Genomic DNA, 21,391 nt, shown 5'->3' on the forward strand with positions numbered 1-21,391 from the left:
ACTTGGTTTGAAGTTCTGAAGCCCTGCACTCGTGTCAATGAAATGGAAATGCTGCAAGGATTTGGTGGTAGTAATTAGGGAACAACAATAACGAGTTGCTGATAGTCTGAAATGACAAAAGACAAATTCTGTTATGACAATTTCAGTTTACATATACCATTACTTGTTCAATTTATGTTCAAATTAATAGAAATAAGAGTTAATTGGAGTCTAAATTGGTTGAATCTTGTTTAGCTTTGACTTTTACGATTAAGCTTTGAAAAATTTTGTTATTTCTTTTGGCTCTTACTCTTGTCAACATTCTTTCATCCCTTGCAAATGATATTTTCATTTATTACAGCTTCATACATTTATATCATATAGAGTTAAAGTGTTGGACAATATGTTGTTGAATCATCTATTTACTTGCTATTTGAGTATATGGTGTATGACTTGAATGATATTTTTGTTTCGCTGCCTAATAAGCGGACTTGTTTTAAAAAGCACGATCTTCAAATGGGAAAGTTAGATATGAATGTAGGTATAAAATCCCTTGATGTTCGTCGGTCTTGCCGTGCTAATCGCTTGTAAATCAGACATTAAAAAAGATAAATTTTCTTCCTAGTCATTTGTCATATATCATATTGGCTAAAGTTTTGACAGTTTGTGCGAAGGCTGAACCATGTTCTTAACAAACCATGAAAACAAGTTTTGATAGGAATTCATACTTTAAGGCAATAACTGTTATCAGTTTAACAAAATTTTTTATTACATTTATTATTTCTTCAATTTGGATGTTAAATTTGAAGGCTGTCATTGCATGCTAAACTTACATTATATGCTGATTGCATGCTTTTGCTTTACTGGGTGTATTGTGGCAGAACATTATCATTGACTACTTGTTAATCTGGCTGCCTTTAACCCTTTATTTTGACTAATGTATTTATGTAGGCAAAGTTTGATATCGGAGAAGCTACGAAGGTGAAGACGAAGGTTATGTCAACAGTAGCGACGAGATGGCGGCAATTTAAGTCCACATTGACTAGCAAATTTGTGTTTGCTAAGAGTGAAGGTCAACAAACACAGGATGTTGTGACAAAATATGGACTAGATCCTGAAGCATGGAAACAATTTGAAGAAACCCGGCTCACACCTAACTGGGAGGTTAGTTGAATCTGTTTATGGTAACTTAAAATGAATATTTGTTTACCAATTTGATTATTTAAATTTGGAAAAAATCTCCGCAATTATGTATGTCACATTACAGGGTATTAGGAAACGAGCACAATCAATTCAAAAACACAATGACTGCCCCCACGTACTTTCACGTGGGGGATATGATTTGCTGGAGAAGAAATTGTTAGACCAGAAACGAAAAAGGATACAAGAGGAAGCATTGTTGAGTGAAAATGCAGCAAGCCTTGATGAACCCCCATCTCCAATAAAAAGACATGTTAAGTGGAAGGTTGCTCGGACCAGGGCTGTTGGCAATATGACATCTGAGTCCGCACAGGAAATTGCAGATAAAATAGTAGGTTCACCAATATGTTGCAATGTTCATATGTTTAAGTATTTTGAGTAGAACAATGACTGCACGTGGTGTATTTTTGTGTCACTTGTTTTGTGTAGGACTCCTTAGAAGAGCAGGTAACGCAGGGCTCGTTTGTACCCCATGGTCGGCAAGACATTCTGAACACTGCGATTGGCCGACCTGAGCATGGGGGTCGCGTTCGGGCAGCAGGCTCAGGTGTCACTATTACTCAGTACTACGGAAGGGCATCAAGGACATGCAGCAGCTCATCCACATCCATCAGCCAACAACAACTAGATGAAGTTGTTGCAAGGCTTAGGGAAGACATGACTGGGCAGATTAGGGAAGAATTGAGGACTCAAATTAAGGAAGAATTGAGGACTCAGCTAGAAGAGGAAAATAAGAGGAGCTTGGAAATAATGACCAATGCATTGAAAGAGGCTATTAAAAAAGAGTTGTCAAATAAAGGATCCCCAGAGCTACTCCAAATTCAGCCGGACATACAACAAGTAGCTGCGCGTGTCAGCACACAGGGAAGTAATGTTGTTACCAATGTCCAGGCTTCACAAGAACATCATGCTGATGCCATACCATTGATGGGACTGTATGTGCAGCTTAAGGATGGTACAACAAGGTTTGTAGAAATATTACCTTACTTACAATTTAATCGGACTTTTGTTTTTTCTTGCAGCTGTAATTGTTGGGTTTGGTTTGTGTTTTGTTCATCGTTTAGTTTTTGTTTTATATGCATTAATTTTTGCTTTGTTTATGGTTCATTTAAGGTTGGTGGCCATGGGGAAAATAATGGAGGGGGATTCAGTCATACACACAGTGGCATATGCAGATGATGTTGTCAGGGTAAGTGTAGAAACAGTTATTGATCCTGAGGCTGAGGTCCCCTATGCCACGTCAGAAATACAATATGTGAAGCAGGCCGTCGATACATTTGTAGCTTGGCCCACACACCTTGTGAAAGCTGTATTAGATGAGGTAACATGTTTGATTTGACATACATAAAGTAAAACATTGAGACATTACAGTACAAATACTCACCCACTTTCATTAACCATGTAGGTTCCACAAAGTATTCCACACAACGAGGATGCACATGTGCCGAAGCCGACTAATGTGGACGCAGATGATCCGTTGCGTGGATTGATAAAGTATAGTTTCGATATTTACGACAACCCACTTGAAATCAACTTTGATGGGAGGTTTCTTGGAATTGTAGATGCATCTGCATCGATATTCATTACATATTCAGATGTTAGTGAAATAATAGCAGGAGACAAAAGTCTGAACATATCTGTGATACAATTATGGTTAATGTAAGTCAAATCCTTCATTTATTTATTCGTCATTCATTCTATATCATGATCCACTACAATACTTTCAAATCATGTGAATAGGTATATTCATGAGTGGAGTCAGATATTCAGTCAAGGTTTCATGTATGCATTCCTTGAGCCACAGTCGTTGGTTTGTTCAAAGGAAAGACGCAGCGAATGCGAACAATATCTTCTAAGATGGCTTAAGGAATCTGACCGAGAGGTGTACATTGGACCTTACTTCCATCAGTAAGTGTTATTTAACAAACATACTTCAAATGATGTTTGGGTGTATACGTATCTAATGTGCATCACATGCAGGGCACATTGGCAACTCGTAGTTTTGTGTCCTAGGCAACATGTTGTTGTTTGGTTCTGTTCCTTGCGTAGGAAACCTGATATGCATATCAAAGCTACAATTAATAGGTTATCTCATACCATATAAATTTTTACAAGCCTTCTTTAATGGGCATTATTGATTGACATGTTGTATATGTGTTGATGTGGTTTTTTAAAAGCAGTGTAATGACGAAATTGAAGACGACCTTGTCTCCTGAAACTAAGGCAGTTGCACCTAAGTGGATTGAAGTAAAGGTTAGTCAGCTATGTACCATGCGTTATTGTTGTCTAGGTAAGTCATGAAATTATGTAATGTATACGATGTTCAAATGTTTTCCATATGTAGAGTCACGTTCAAACCGGCTGTTATGAATGTGGATATTATGTAATGCATTGGATCTGGAACATCATAGCCAGCGACATAAAGAGTGACTGGTCCATGGTATGCATAAACTTCAGTGCAATTGGAACTGAATTTTTATATTTGCAGTACTAACTTACAATTATGAATACTTGCAGTGGTTTGCTAATGACACACCGTTGGACATCGACATGATCACCACAATTCGAAAAAAATGGGCAACATTTTTTTTAAAGACGGCAATAAGTAAAAACGGCTAATGATGGCGTAGGAGTATTTCTTTTTTCATGTATTTGAGACAATTGTTATGTTATTTTACACAGCGGCTATTTTATTTTCGGTCATGCTACTGTGATTCATAATGAATCACAAATCCTATAATGGTGATTGCGTGCAATGGTTTTCTGTTCATATAATTGTAGTAATATATTGTCTTTACCCCCTTCTACTACATTGCATCTGCATTTGATTACCACAGCAACAATTAAGTGCAGCTATAGTACCACCAAGCTTGGCACTACAGCAGTTAACTGAACAAATGAAGTGTCCACAGTCATTGGATGGTTGCCTGGTAGAGGTACATGTTATAAACTAATAAGATTTCCTACGTGTTAGGTATAATTATTAAGAAGAGGCACTATATATATAGACTTTTATATATAAAGCTTATTAGAGTTTTAACACACTCTCCACTGTTGGTCCTCAATTTATTGAGAATTATAAAATCAGAATAATGACTCATCATATGAGTAGTTGGACCTGTAAAATTTGTGATTTTTAAGAAATTTGAGCCAACAAAAAAGAGTGTTCAAGAGAATGTGTTAGAGACAGTGTTGCTACCATTTCTCTGTTTAGGAATGGTGTTTGTAGTTATTAGTGAAAATAGAAATAGAAAATACTTTCCTTATGTCAAACAGGCTTCTGCATTACTATTTTTAGTTTTTACAACATTATGATAGATCATTATATATTTTTTCTTTCTCTAAAACAAATGATTTGTTTATTGTCTTGGGGTGGTGTATATAAAAACTGATCAACACATTTTACTTTTCTTTTTTTGCCTGTTCATTCCAATGTACAAATGATTGGCTTATGATGCAACAAAATCTAAATCAGGAACTAAGTAGCTCTTTTAATATAAAACATGTTTTCTTTATCTTTTACTTTTCTACAACATTCATGTCCCTTTCCCTTGATGTCTAGGCTGATGTGCTTGTTGATATATTGAAGATCTATTGAAGATTGTTGATATAATGCTCTCTCATCAGGTATGAAATTTTATAACATGTTCTGTTGGGTGTTTTGCTTCCTGGATTTTGTGATTTTCAGTGAATTTCATGTAAAAATAAGCTGATCTTGCAACTGATGGATAACTTGGTATAACCCAAATTACACTTTATGTTTATTTTAGTTTATTTCCTAATATAACCCAGTTTTGTAAGCAGGGCAACTAAAACAACGACGGTCGTTAGTCGACCCGTCTTTATAGCCTTATAAAACAACGACGGTCGTTAGTCGACTCGTCTTTATAGCGTTCTCCAACAACGACGGTCGTTCCAAGACCCGTCTTTATACCTTCCTTCAACAATGACGGGTGTGCGTAAGCCCGATGTTGAAATTTTTAAAAGCAACAACGGGTGCATCTTCCACCCGTCTTTATAGATTTCTGAAACAACGTCGGGCCCAAATGACACCCGACGTTGAAATCGATCCGAACAACAACGGTGCTCCTTAAAATCCGTCGTTGACTTATGTTATATAACGACTATTGTTAATTGCGCACTGACGTCGTCTTCTGACATTACAAAGACGGTGGTTAGGCTGACCGATGTCGTTGTTGTCGACTTACAACGACATCTGTAACAAAGACGGTGGGAGGCCCGACGTAGATAGCTTAGTTTGACCGATGTAGAATCTGCTTTTTGTAGTAGTGCCTGTTTTGCACTTGTTTTGCTTTCTTTGAAGGACACAGTAAAGTCATCTCATAGCATGAGTCCCCATTGGTTGTGGTCGGTTATATTGTACTGGACAACTCACCAGCTTTGAATGGAAGATCTTTGAATAGTGGAGGCTGCTTTGACCCTCCCATACTTATAGTACAATGAAGTTTCCTTCATGCATCCACCAAATCCGACATCTAATGAATAACTTGAATCAAATAACATGTCAATTTCCTTTCAGGGTGACACTCGTTTCTTTATCTTATTTTTAACACAATTTAATTATTTGAATGTTTGTTCAATAAAATATTATAAAGGCCGAGAAAGATTAATTTAGTTGACAACTATCATACTCATATCCTAAAACAAGCTTTTTTTTTTTAAAAATTTTTTACCTGGGAACATTTTTACGTGTAATTTTTCAATTGGGGTGATTTTTAAAAAATTAGTTAAAATTTTTTGGTTTTACGACTTTGAAGTCATAAAACTTTTTTTTAATTGTTTATGTTTTTTGTTTTTTTGAAAAATATAAAAGTTTATATTTTTTACGGTTTTTTTCTAATTTTTTTAAAATTGTAAAAATTTATTTAAATGTCAAATAAATAATTTTAATTTTACTAATTAATAGTTTTTATTTAACATGATGTATATTTTTTATGGTTATATTTTATATGTTATTAATTTATTTTAATGTTTTATTATTTAAAATATATTATATATTTTTAATATTATTTTATTTAAATGTTTTTTATTTAAAATTTATCTATTAATAAAAATACACTAAAAAAATTAAAAAGAGATACTAAAAATTTGAAACACTTTAATTCAAAAATTGATGACATCAATTTAAATGTCATCAATTTTTAAATTAAAGTGTTTCAAATTTTTAGTATTTCTTTTTAATTTTTTAATGAATTTTTATTAATAGATTATCTAAATTTTAAATAAATAAAAATATTTAAATAAAATAATATTAAAATTATATAATATATTTTAAATAATAAAAAATTAAAATAAATTAATAACATAAAATAAAACCGTAAAAATATACACCATATTAAATAAAAATTATTAATAAGTAAAATTAAAATTATTTATTTGACATTTAAATAATTTTTTTATAATTTTAAAAATTAGAAAAAAACCATAAAAAATATAAAATTTTATATTTTTCAAAAACAAAAAACTTAAACAATTAAAAAAAGTTTTGCAATTTCAAAGTCGTAAAACTAAAACAAAAAATAAAAATTACTTATTGTAAAAAATAAATTAACTGAAATCATAAATAATTTTATAACTTCAATTAAAAAAAATACAAAGTCATAACAGGTGTTATGACTTCTACCTCCTCAGGAGTGGTAACACTTATCATGACTTATTCTCTTTTAGATAATTTTTTAAAAGTCACTCCATTTGAAAAATTACATGTAAAAATGCCCCCTGTTGATAAAAAAGCTCCCAAAACAATGTGAGTTCCAATTCTATGTAAACCATCCAGATCAACCCGATTTATTCTAATCGGGTTTAGTAAAAATCACTGATCCAATCCAGATCACATTTTGTCACATTCAACTGCCCCCCAAAAACATATCGGCACGGTGACAGGATAATAAATTTCATGCATCTAGCTCAACTCAGTCACTACCTAACACACAGATTGTCCCTCTCAATAACATTTTATATTTTGAAGAATGGTAGGGTGCAAATACATGATTGTGTTACAATGTTCTCTTCCATTTGACATCACATGTGATACACTATGGAGTATGTCGAGCTCAAAGTTTACATAAATATCATACGATTTACAACCTTCAATAACCAAAATCATATGAATCGGTTAGCACTTCAATTCTGTCCCAGATAGGCTAGCATTACACCAGACAGTATATTGCAGGATCCAGGAACACAAACTATGTCAGGTGATCAGAACACTTTGTTGTTGTTTCACATATCCTTGTCAATGATATCCCTCATCATCTGTATAGGGACAAGTCCTTCGGTTCGAATAGCTTCTTTGTTCGGATCAGGGCTAATAAAGAACACAGTAGGCAACCCACGAACCTGAAACATGTTATGAAATTTAAGTGTTCTTTAGAAACTGTCACAGTCCAAATTTCAACTGAAAGGCAAACCAATGATCAGATGTGTCTAGATCTGTTGCTAATGGTCCCTTTTGAGGGTCTAATCACCAACTAATAAAACAGTGATTCTTGTCAGCTATACTACAAAGAAAATAAATATGCAAGATCTAAACATTTGTGGTTATTATCTTTTAATAAACTGAAATATATGAAAATCAAGTGTTCTTTAGAAACTGTCACAATCCAAATTTCAACTGAAAAGGGCAAATCAATGACCAGCCTGTGTCTAGATCTGCTCCTAATGGTCCCTTTTGAGGGTCTAATCTAGGCTTGAAAGTTGAAACACCAATTAATAAAATACTGATTCTTGTTAGCTATAATACAAAGAAAATAAATATGTCAGATATAAACATTTATGGTTATTATCTTTAATAAAAAAAAAAACAGGATTAGCATGTATAAGTATATGAGGAAACTGCTTAGATCCCATGATATATTGCATGTTTATTTTTGTCCCCCGTTTTTTTATGGATAATACCACAAGTTCTCATGTCATTTTTGTAGAGAGAAAAGTGGAAAAAGATAAAGAGGCATGTGAGTAAAACTGTAATGGGATATATTACAGTGTCTAGTGACTCCTCATGTTTGTAATTACTAGGTCATGTACATAAAAGCATGTGGGCCCAGCCCATATACATATGATTGAGTACTAAAACCCTTTCTTACAAATTTATAATACCTTAACAATTTTAATAAAAATTTACAAGACTTTTTTATGGATCACTATTAAGTTTTTGTATATGTACAAATTGTAAACCAAAAATGGGCTTATTACCTGCATGTCGCGTGCAAATTCGTACTCCTCATCTGTATCAACCTTAACAATCAGTGCCTTGTTTTGGTACTCAACTGCAAGCTGTAGAAATTTAAATATGGATGGTTATTCTGAGCTTTAGAATCAACTAATCAACAAGACAAACATTGAGGGAAATACTGCTGAATTTAGAACCATTCTATCGATTAAAACATGATATCCTTATAAAATTAAGGAAATAAGACAAAGTACGCAAGGATTGTTCAAGTAAAAAGTCAGCATTAAGGGAAACTAAACCAAACAGTTATAGAACAAATTCAAGATCCCTAGATGCTTGAATTGGTTCTCAGTCAGAAGACAGAAGATGAACTATTGCAGGCAACATAATGCACTAGCATGATTATCAGAATGCAATTTGTCCCTTGAGTGCAGTTCATCAATGTATCTCTTCTAATGATGGAAATAAAATAAAATATTAAATATAGGCTAATAATTATAATACAAATTATAGCTAACAGTCGTTTGAAATTTCAATAGAACTTGTGTAAAAATGCTTTGCTTGTAAACTGGTTGCAAAGTTGTAGTCAATGCTTTGGAACTTCATTTATAATACAGAGAACCACTTTCAAAATTACACCATCTCTCAATTAGGGATGCATTTGGAAAAGCTTATTTACAGCTAATCTGAACTTATCTTATGACATAAACACTAGTATTTTGTTTACCAATTTACACTTGTATATGTGTTGCAAGTGTGATGTTACATATAACTTATGAAAATAGTTTAATCTTGTTTCCTCTTCAATTATAGAAACAACTTATACATAAGTATTTACATTATATGCATTACTTAATATGCACTTAATAAGCTATTTAACCAAACACACACTGGCAAATAACTAAAGCCCCTTCCTGCTCTTTTAACACTTTCTAGTTCCTGGTCCACCCCCCAGCCCCACCTTTTGGATGAAACTACACAGTGACTCTTGCTTGTAGATTAAAATTTCAATGCATGCTAGCCCTAATCGTTGGTCCAACATGTAGATGGCACTATATCTACCCTTGTAACTTTCCTGTACATTATCATAAAGTTAAGAACAAGATATAAGATAATCTAAGACTTTTTAAATATACAGCATTAGATGAAGAGAAACTAGTGAACCCTTTCATAGTTCGTAACTATCATGCCTCACTTGCCTCCTCTCCTATTTTGCAACTACTGAACGACCCCAGTGTGACCCTCTGGTGACTCTCGGACAACCCATTGAGCAGCTTTTTTTACTTCTCATTCTCATTCTCCTTTTTTTTTTTCAGTTTTCTCTTATAATCTTGTTCACTGTTCTCTATTCTCATCAAACTCTGTTTTCAATTAATCTCTTTCTTGTGTTTTTGTCTCTACAGTAAGTTCTTTTTTAGTTTTCTCTTGTTGTCTTTGTTCCATTATTGTCTCGTCTGAGTCTGAGGTCTGTTTTTTGGTCATCTATCTGCCAAAGTCTCAATCCCATTCACTCCTTTTTCCTCTATCTCTTTGGTTAGTCATGGCTGTTAGAAAATAAAGAGGAGAAACTAGATAATGAGAAACATTAACACCAAGAATTATGAACAAAAAACCCATTCAATCCTTCCTTCACTACTATCTACTTGTATGTTTGCTTAAGAGCTAAAACCTATAACTTTTTTATTGTTAACTACGAACATGTCAATACTATCGAGTAATTTTTTAAAATTTCTTTAGCATTTATGTGTATTTAGTATGAAATATATAAAAAAAATTCAGAATAGCAGTCATCCCCCCACAGTGTTTTTGGGGTTGGCCACTATCCGGGATTGATAACAGTGATTACTGTTACTGGTGGCCCAGTGCCCCAGAATATTTAATGTTCTTAACTATGTTGCTAGTCCACAAATCTCTTCTTTGTAATTATCCCCTTTAAATATTTTTGGGCATAAGTTTCAACCTTGCACACTAAGAGACTGAATGATAGCCCACCTAAAGCCACAAGTTTCAGCTTATCCTTGGACACATTCCATTCCATGTTGGAATAAAAATGAGATATGATACAATATCATGAGTTCAAGTAAACAAATTTTAAGTGAAGATCAAAACCTTTCACCTTTTTGTTTTCAGCCACCAGAACTAACAATAGCCTACATATAATTTGGAATGCAAGAACTAGCTAACCATCCATGGCCTCATCCACATTGGGAATTGATAAACATCGTGACAATCACTCAACATGACTAATAGATAACTCTATTGCTCTTGGAATAGATAAACCATAATTTGTTATGATCAGCTCAACCAGACAGGCTGTCCAACAGATTGGAAATCCTTAATTTTGAGGGCAAGGCAAATGAATGATATTTCATATTCAGTGTCATATGGGACTGATGAAATTAATCATTAATAGAATCAAATCTATACAAATATACATTGAAAAAAAACATAAGATATGCCATTATACCTTCCATCAACATCCAATAACAACAATAACTGTTAGTTTCAGTGAATAATTGAGAGCCAAATTTAGTTCACAATTGAATTTCAAAGTTTGCAAATCAGCCGCCTGTTTTACTTATTTATAGGCAAATCTCTGTCAAATATTTTAAGGAAATTAATCTATTTTTTAGTGAACAGAATTTAATCTATTTCATAACACAAAGTTTAAACACAATTAAAGACTCATAAAAGTCATCCTATACTTCTTTTTTATCCGTAGGAATTAAACACAATACCAAGGAGTTTACAACACTCACACACCCTGCTCAATCAACTGAGTTTGCTAACGATTCTAACAAAAATCCTTTTAGGGGTTATAACAATAGGTTTTGTTGTTGCCGTGGAAATTCTATTTTCCCTACAATTATTTATCTCTTCCTTAAGGGAATTAGAAATCGTAAAATCCTAGACCCCCTTGATATCCTATACTTCTTTTTCGGAGTCTGATATTAGGAAAGGTTGAAATAAAACATCAGACACATTGTGCTATCTTGAAAGCAGAAACCAACATCACATAGGCAACAACACATCCTCATAGTCAAATCACAGCAATGGTTACGCATTTTGTACATCGATTGAACCACATACTGTTTCAAGTTCTTGTGCCATTAAGATGCATGGTCCACACCAAGTTGCAAAGAAATCAATGATAAGAGGCACTTTTCTTTCTCCCTTCACCAGCTCCTGGATTTCCTGAGCTGACAACTTTTTCTGCAAATCCAAAATAATAAACATTGGGATCACTAGAGCATCAAACTTCAATTAATTTATTAAAAACTAAAAATACCAAAACAAAAAAGTAAATAGCGTATGTACCGAATAGAGATTTTTTTCCACCTTCATCTTATTACAGTGTCATATACGATAAGTTTATTAACTTTTACAATAATTATCTTAAAAGTATACCAATAATATAAAATTTTACACTAACAATGCATAGAAACTAAACTAAAAAAAATAAAATAAAATCTTTTTCTTGTTCTTTTTTCTTTTCTAGAACTCCAATATTTGTACCGTAAGAAGCTAAAAGGAAACAAATAAAAAAATGTATTTTAGTTCATAAGGGGTAAAAATTATAAGTTTTTATAAGAGTAAAAAAGAAACTGTTACATCAGAAACACAAAACCATTCATTACATCGAAAACTTCTAACTGTTTTGCGCCTTAACCGGATGTACAAAAAAATCTGAAAAATTATATATTTTTTTAAAAAAAGATCAGAAAGAAAAGGCATTTTGTTGAAACCAAGGTTTTAGATATTGGTCGGCGACCGTAATTTGGGCCGCAAAGTTAAGATTTTTTAACAGTCCGTGACTGACTGCAATGAAACCGCAATTAGGACTGTATCAGTCGCATTTGTCAGCGATTTGCTGCGATATTAACAAACATGACGAAACTACAATGCTTTTTAACTGTCCACGACTGCAACGCGACCGCAGTTGGGACTGTATCGGTCACATTTGTACACGATCTGTCGCGATATTAACAAACGCGACGAAATCGCAGACTGCGACAGATATTCAAAGCCTTGGCTGAAACGTAGATAGAACGGTTATGAACGATGAAAATTCACAAATTGCTAAACAGGACCCAGAAACACAATGATAAAAAAAACTGAAGCAATTTGAAGTGGCATACCACTAGATAGTCCTCTCTGACATATTTCCCCTGGGGTGGTTTGCAGAGCAACTTTCTGGGCAGTGTGGAGAGTGAAAGAGGCCTATTGTTGTTGAGGTCAGTGGTTGTGGTTTTGGTGAGAGGATAAGGATGTTGTTGTTGTTGATGATGAGTTAAGAAAGAGGGGTTTGGTAGAAAAGCAAAGAGGGGTTTGGAATTGAAGGGTGAGAAGGGTGAGAGAGTGGCCATGCGGTGGTGAAAGGCATGGCAATGGAAGAGAGACATTATTGTTGGTTTGGATTGGAATTTGAAGAGTGTGTTTTTGAGTGGGGTTTACCATATCTATTATTGTCTTTTACACAAGGTTCTTCTCTGTCACTAAATGCCTAACCAGTGTAGATGATGGTAATAATTTGGAAGATTTATGCTTTTGTAAAAATGTTTAGAACAAAATAAATACTTTTTGATGTTTTTTATTTTCTGAAAAATACTATGATTTTTTATATAAAAAACATTTTTTATATAAAAAAGTAACTTAATAATTTAAAAATAAGTTTAATGATTATACACTCATTTTATACTGTTTATCCAATGAAAAAAATTATCATTATTTTTAAAATAATTAACATAAAACTCAACAAGAATCTTATAAACATGATAAGTTATAATTAATTCTTTTTCAAATTCTAAACATGTTTTTCGGTGAAAAATAAATATTTCTTTGAAAAAAATCAAAACAAAAACGAATCTTATATGTAGATATTTGTTTTTTTAATATCTCCATCAATTGGATTTTTCATTTGCCGTAATGGCTTCTCAAAATCTCATTCATTTTAAAAAAATTCTCTCCAAGTATTAAAAAAATTTGTATAAGTATTTTTTTTATCTGTATTTTATATTAGTTTTAAAAGAGTCATTTTTACAACTAAACAAAAAAAATCAAAATTTTTTTTTCTTCCAAAAAGTTAAACGCAAAAGATAGAACAGAACTTTTGCTCTGTTGACCATCTTCTATTACTGTTACTTCTTTATTTCATATTTTTCTTTCTTTCCATCATTTTTTGGAATTTTCCTATTCATCTTATATAAAAAAATTCCTACCCATTATTTCTAAGGTATAAATTTTTTAAGCGGTTCAAGATAATTTTTCTTTTAATAAGATGGAAGGGAGCTTAAGCCCAAACCTAGATATAAAGATATTCACGAGAAAAAGAAACAAAAAGTACGTCTTTCAAAAAGAGTAGAATAATCAAATTATGAGTAACATAAAAAATATGAAGTGAAAAATTTAGAGAAAAACCCTTTTTTGCTAAGAGATCCATGACTTGGTTAGGCTCATGCAAAATCCAAAATGTGAGATAGAATGTACACATGAAGAACATTGATCAACAAATTAATATCTTCAATACAAAATGTATTATTTGGACTTGGAGAATCGTCAATGGACGACTGAGTATATCACCTATATCGTCAAATCAACACTCAAAAAAGATAAATAAGGAAGATTGGAAGATCTATCTTTATCAATAAAAAGATTAAGATAATTCAGGATCAGGTACAAAATTATCTTATCTTATTATACGTAAGTAAACATCCCTAAATCAGGAAACTAGGCCAAGGTAAACTACAAACTATCCTAAGGGTTCCAAGTAAACCGCTTAATTCTATGCTATTTGGGATACCTGACTCCAGGGACGGAGCCAAAAGTGAAGGGCAGGGGTGCCAACTATATGCTCCAAAATAATCACATTAAAAATTCATCGAAACAAGAAATGTCTTTCAAGCATGTCACAAAAACTATCTATATATAAATTTTTTTTTATCAATGGGAAATAAATACAAAAGGATAAACTAACTGCCCCTAGCAAAGAAAGAGCCTATGGCATGCCCTAGTAATAACACAGAGACTTTTAGTGGGCAAGAGGACCAGGCTCTGAGGGGAGACAAACTATTGGAACCTGTCGCAACCTACCATTCGATGGGAGGGCGAGGCTAAAGGCCGAAGGTGCGTCTTCTCGTAAAGAAAACGCGTGGAGTCGCCACCGACATTTATTTAAGGGAAAACGTTAGAAAAACCAAAAAAAGGTTTGCAAAATTTGAGAATAAGGGTTCGGGAGTTGTTTACGCATGGGGAAGGTATTAGCACCCCACGCGTCCGTCACAAGGGACAACAGTCTTCAATCGAGTGTGCAACGTGATTTCAGAATTATTTATTTTCCCTTTTTATATTTTTATTTTTTTGTGGTCGACAAGGGTGTTGCCTTTACTCCTACGTATCCTCAGGTGCGATGAGGAATTTAGACCTACGTAGTTCTTTAAAGTCTGAAAGTTGGTGTATTAAATTGATTTTATGTTTTTTGAAAGATCGATTTTAATTGCGAACAAAAGTCGTTTAAGGCGTTGGACCTTGAAACGATGTTTTAAATTTGAAAAGCAGAGAGAATCGTCAAGGTGTTGGACCTTGAAATGATCTTTTAAATTTTGAAAAGCGGAGAGAGTTGTTAAGGCGTTGGACCTTGAAACGATCTCAAGTGATATTTGATAAAAAAAGAAGAGGTTATGAGTTGGTTTTATTTACTAACTTTCAATCTCTTTAAAAGATGACTCACACAACTAATGATCGGTTAAAATTGAACTTTACAAAAGAAAAGAGATTTACCGATGAGAGAAGAAGGAGATGAAGATACAAAAAACAACAAAGAAGGCCCCTAAGGGCGCATAGATCATATCCAAATCCTTAAAACAAAAACTAACCGGATGACGAACGAAGAACACTGAACGAAGAACGATGTAGAAGTCGATTACGATCGCAATTCGGTAGCGCCTCAGCCTTGTTTTCTCTTCTTTCTTCTTCTTCTTCTTCTTCTTCTTCTTCTTCTTCTTCTTCTTCTTCTTCTTCTTCTTCTTCTTCTTTCCCTCTTCTCTCAATATCCTTCAATGTTGAACCTTGGAACCCTTTACTCAGTCTCCCTCACGCCTATTTATAGCAAAAAAAAAGGACTTGGTGGACTTGCAGCTCACCCAGGCAAGCTAATGCTTCACTCTGAAGTAACCTTGCTCGCCCAGGTGAGCTGGTTACTTCACCCCTAAGTTATTTAGGGGCCCAGGCGAGCCAGAGGCTAGCCTGGGCGAGTTAGGGTCCAGAAACTCTCTGAAATGACCCTTTTACCCCTTTTTTTTCGGTATCTTTCGTATTCTTGATCAAAACATTGAATGATCATCTATTTTGCATTGTAACTGGCGTTCAACACCGTAAGTCGATTAGCAAAGATCAAAAGATCAACAAAAGATAGTCCCCGAATGAAATTAGAGTATGACAGAACTAAAGGAAGAATATGTTGGCACTAGAGAGTCTAGGTAGAATCAAAGTAGGATCGAATCCTAGCAATGGGAACACCCTTCTTGATGATTCCAACCATACTATTTGACTTACAAATTACAGATGTAAATCCAAGGTGCTTGGCGATACAAATGCCATGGTAGATGGTGAGGAGCTCGACGTTAAGATTGGTGGTGTTGTCGCAATATCCAACAAAGCTTTCCAAGCAATGGCCTAAATGATCCCTAAAAATGCAACCAAAGCCAAAATTGCCAGGGTCACCACGTTAATTTTGATAGTGTGCTCATTAGGTGGGGACCAATGAACCAGGACCCTTGAAACTTGACTACCACTCCGCTGGTTGGAGTTGTTGATTAGGGCCACCATGATATGAATTTGGTTGACGACGAACCAATGATGCCAGACGTCGTGTTAGAAAACCTCCATATTCCTAGCCTGCCAAATGAACCATGCAATGACAAAGAACAAGATTCCACAAGGGCCAGTAACATTGTTGAACATCCAAATTGGTGCATTGTCCTCAGGATCAACAGTGACAAAGATGAAGTTGAAAGCCTCCCAAATTCTAGAAGCTTTGGTGCAATCTCTAAGTACATGAAATAATGTTTCTTACTCCATGCCACACCTTCCACAAAAAGAATCAAAGCAAAGGTTCATGTGAACCTCAACATGTTAATCGATACAAAATTATGGCTTAAGAGCCAGAGAAAGTGTTTTATATTTTCTAGAATATCTAAAGCCCACACTTATGCTCCAACATCTTGCAAAGCATCATGAGTGTAAACAAATAACACAAGGGAGGTTGAATTGTGTTTTTAGAAATTTTAAACTTTTCTTAAATAAAAAACACATGTTTATTGTCTGATACAAGTTTTACTTGAAACAAATAAAAAATACTAAGAATATCTTGATCAGACAATGAGGAAATGGTTTTCTTAACAGATAAAAACCAGATATAAGATCTAAGGGTGAGGAAAATAACACAAGAAAGGGGGTTGGATTGTGTTTTTAGAAATTTCAAACAAATAAAAAAACACATGTTTATTGTCTGATATGAGTTTTACTTAAAACAAATAAAAGATATTGAGAAAATCTTGATCAAACGATGAGGAAATGATTTTGTTAACAGACAAAAAACAAATATAAGATCTAAAAACAAATCCAAACCTCATGTCAATTAAACACGAAGGGAAGCAATAAAGAAGATCACACAAGGTTTTATATTGGTTCGTCTCTACCACCAATCTCTACCATCGAGACTACATTCAGTTCTTGGCAACCTACCAAGTTCCACAACTTAACAAAAGTTATAAGTATTTTTCACTGTCACTTTTGGCTCTTATAGTAACAAGCTCTACCCAAGCTTGAATTCAAACCAATATTCTTTGTCCTACTAAGATACTGTTGGATCAAAACAAATCAACAAGATTCGTTGTATAAGATTGCTCATTGACTAAAAGATGATCGCCTTATAGATGAATATCACACTCAATACTTTGGTTCTTTCTCTTAAGGTATACAAGGTGTTCTAAGAGCTTTTTATCTATACAAATATTTATAGAAAGCTTTACAAGAAAGAATGAAAGAATTTTTTTGTGCAAGATTGATTCGTGTCTTGTTTTTCAAAGTTTCTTCTATTTATAATCTTCATCTTCAAGTGTCTGTTGTCTCTTAATGGATTGATTCTTCTCTCAAGTTCTTCGTTTGATGAATTGTGATTGTTGGGGCATTTAATGCTTGCATTAAATGAATGTCCCTTCTTCATATAGAGAGTTCATACTGATAGGTTGGCATTACAAACACTTCAACAAAAATCAGAGCATGTTTGCACAACAGAGCACACCTTTTGATGAAGATCAACACTTTTAAAACTTGGACTTTATTTATTCTTCATAGGACTTTGACAGGTCCTAGGAGAATGTTTATACAAAACAAAATCTCAGACGTAGAGTATTAAATAAAGGTCTTAAATGCTATGCCAGATCGTGTTTGTTAGAGATACGTGTAAAACATTGGACGCTAAAATACAGATCATGATTTGATAGCACATTAGACACAAATTTTATCATTTGTATTTATTTGCATCTAATAAAAATAATTAAGAGTCCTGATTCGTCTTTAAGACACAAATGTTTTTTGACTTAACAAAGGGAAAATCGGGCTCACAAGATCTAATGATAGGCGGACTTGTCTGAATAAAAACCATTAGAAGAAGGCTCCTAAATGATAATATCATGCATATCTTGTCAAAGAAAGACAACACTAATGTAGGATTTAACTGTAAGGTTCAGAGGAGTAGAAAGCATGGTCTAGTTCCACTCACCATTATGTAAAATAACCTTCAGATTTAGATTCATATCACTAACATGCACATAGTTCACGAACTGAGCTAAGGTACTATGGCTACTCCATTTATCAAACCAAATGGACAAGTTACTCTCACCCACACAAAAATGAAAACCATCACGAAGAATAGTTGTTGCCTTGACTACAGAGGCCCATGAATAAGATGCCCTTAGCTTAGGGGAGGTATCCAACATGGTATCTTGCTAAAGATATTTGGGTGTTACTTTGGGCACCCAACATTTTTGCTGGGACACCCAACATCCTAGGTGAAAGGGCTAAAGTGCCCTTCACCCATTTAATATATAAAGCAACAGTGACTCGTCTGTACGAGTCACTTGTTCTCTCCCTCCCGCACCGCTTCTGCTTCGTCTTCTCCTTCTCCCTCTTCTTCCTCAACTCTGTTTCTTATTTCTTGTTCCTTTTTCTTTGCTTCTTCTCACGCACAACAACAGAAGTTTCTCACACACATTGGTGCTTCCTCTCTCGCGCGCCGCTTCTGCTTTGTGTTGTTTAGTGTTGTTCGTTGCTTCCTCTCTCGCTGCTGCTTCTTCTTGTTGGGTTCATCTTCTTCCAAGTAAGTTATCCTTTGTATCCTCTCCCACTATTGTTGCTTGATTTGTTGCTATTGGTTTGTTGTTGGTTTGAATGAATGGGTTTGTTTGCTGTTATTTAAACTAAATCAATGGTGGAAAAACATAATTTTTCTGGCAAAAAAACCCATGTTGATCCGTATGGTTCATACGGATTGCCAATCCGTATGAACCATATGGATCAACATTCCGTATGGTACATACGGATTTTTTAAAAATTGAAAATAAAAAATTGGAAATCATTTTTTAAATTATTTTGTAGTGTAGTTATGTTTTTTTAATAATTTGTGAAATTTGATAATGTATTAATTTTTTTATTATGTATGGGATTATTTGGTCATTCTTCTTTTTATATTATGGTGTGTGGGGATAATTTTTCTAATTTATATGTTAAGTATATTAATATAAGATTAGACTAGATTAGATTTCCAAAATTAAGATTAGATTAGATTAGTTAGGCCAAAATATTAAATTAAAATATTGTAATATTATATTTGTTTATCTTTTAAAAAAATAAAACAAATATTTAAATTTGCTAGTTAAGAAAAATATTGAAATCATTAAAAATATTTAAAATAACTAAAGTTTGTTAGTTATAAAAATAATTCAAACTAATAATTTAAATTATTTAAATTTGTTATACAAAATATTGAAACAAATATTTTAATTGTGTAACAAATTTGTAAGTTATAAAAAATGATTGAAATAAAATTTTAAAATATATTAAATTTGGTAGCTATAAGAAATATTGACACCAGAATTTAAAAGATTTTAAAATTTTGAGTTAATTATTTAGAATTGATTGAAACAAAAATTTAAATGAAAATTGATTTTAAATTTAAAATTTTGATGAATTCAAAATTTAAATTTCAAAATATGATTGAAACAATATTTTAAAATATATTTAAAATAATTTAATTTTGTTAGTTTTATAAAATATTGAAACAAACATTGAAAATAATTTAATTTTGTTAGTTTTAAAAAAATTGAAACAAACATTTTAAATAATTTAAAATTGTTAGTTAGTTTAAAACAAGTGTTGAAACCAAAATTTAAAATATATTAAAATTGTTTGCTTTCAAAAATGATTTGAATGAAAATGTAAAAGATTTTAAAATTGTTAGTTGGTTAACAAAATATTTTAACATTGTTAGTTAGTTTTAAAAAAATTTTGAAAGAAAAATTCAAAATAGTTTAACATTGTTAGTTATTTAAAAATGATTAAATCAAAATTTAAAATATTTTAACGTTGTTAGTGATTTAAAAATGATTGAATAAAAAATTCAAAATATTTTAACATTGTTAGTTATTTAAAAATGATTGAATCAAAAATTCAAAATATTTTAACATTGTTAGTTATTTAAAAATGATTGAATCAAAAATTCAAAATATTTTAACATTGTTAGTTATTTAAAAATGATTGAATAAAAAATTCAAAATATTTTAAAATTGTTAGTTATTTTTAAAAAAATGATTGAAACATAAATACACAATAGTTTTTAAAATATTGTGCAGATAATGGTTAAAACTAGAAGTCATGGTCGTGCTTTAGACAAAACAATGGGAAGAGTCCTAGGGAAGAGACAAGTTGTGGAAGCAATGATTTCCTAAATTATTTAGATGATGCCAAAGAATCAATAGTTAAGCAAGTTCCAAAGAATCAAGTTTCAAAGATCAAGATTCAAGACTCAAGATTCAAGACTCAAGATTCAAGAGAAGTTGATTTCAAGATTCAAGAGAAGAAATCGAGAAGCAACAGTCAAGACTTCACAAGGGAAATATTTTTTCCAAAAAATCCAAACATAGCACAATTTTGTTTTACAAAAGAGTTTTCTAAAAAAATTTCTAAGTTACACAGTATTTACTCTCTGGTAATCGATTGCTAGTTTCATGTAATCGATTACCAGTGACCAAATTTGATTTCAAAATGTTTTTAACTGATTTGCAACGTTCCAAAATATTTTTCAAATAGTGTAATCGATTACACTATATTGGTAATCGATTACTAGTGTATCTGAACGTTGGAATTCAAATCCAATTGTGAGGAGTCACAACTTTTCATAAAATGCATTGTGTAATCGATTACATGATTATGGTAATCGATTACCAGTGATAACTTTTGAATAAAAAGTCAAAAGTTGTAACTCTTGACATGATTTTCTCAAGATTATAACTCTTCTAATGATTTTCTTGACCAGACATGAAGAGTCTATAAAAGTAAGACCTTGACTTACATTCAATAGAACTTTTACAACTCTTTAACAATTTTTGAGAAACTTCTAAGAATTCCTTTCTACTTATTTCTCTTATTGTTCTTCCTTTGCCAAAAAGCTGTCTAAGTTTTGTTTTCCAAACCTTTTTTTTCTACAAGTGAAAATTCTACAGAAAACAAAAGTGTGCTATCTTTTCTTCTCTTCTCCCTTTTCCAAAAGAATAGAAGGACTAACCGCCTGAATTCTTTTGTGTCTCCCTTCTCTCTTTCCAAGAGAATTCAAAGGACTAACCGCCTGAATTCTTTTGTGTCTCCCTTCTCTCTTTCCAAGAGAATTCAAAGGACTAACCGCCTGAGAATTCTTTTGATTCTTCCCTTCCCCTTAAACAAAAAATTTCAAAGGACTAACCGCTT

The 21,391-nt window shown here is 32.7% G+C and overlaps 1 protein-coding gene across 1 annotated transcript; it reads right to left on the minus strand.

Annotated features, from left to right (window-relative positions):
- Positions 1 to 7,303: 7,303 nt before the first annotated feature.
- LOC100500580 (uncharacterized) lies at positions 7,304 to 12,786 on the minus strand. The gene is given in 4 exon segments (NM_001249440.2): positions 7,304 to 7,539; positions 8,395 to 8,475; positions 11,462 to 11,584; positions 12,511 to 12,786. Coding segments are annotated over 4 exon segments (585 nt in total). The 5' UTR covers positions 12,775 to 12,786; the 3' UTR covers positions 7,304 to 7,422.
- Positions 12,787 to 21,391: the final 8,605 nt, after the last annotated feature.

Source organism: Glycine max, chromosome 11 (genome assembly GCF_000004515.6).
Source record: "Glycine max cultivar Williams 82 chromosome 11, Glycine_max_v4.0, whole genome shotgun sequence".
NCBI classification, from domain to species: domain Eukaryota; kingdom Viridiplantae; phylum Streptophyta; class Magnoliopsida; order Fabales; family Fabaceae; genus Glycine; species Glycine max.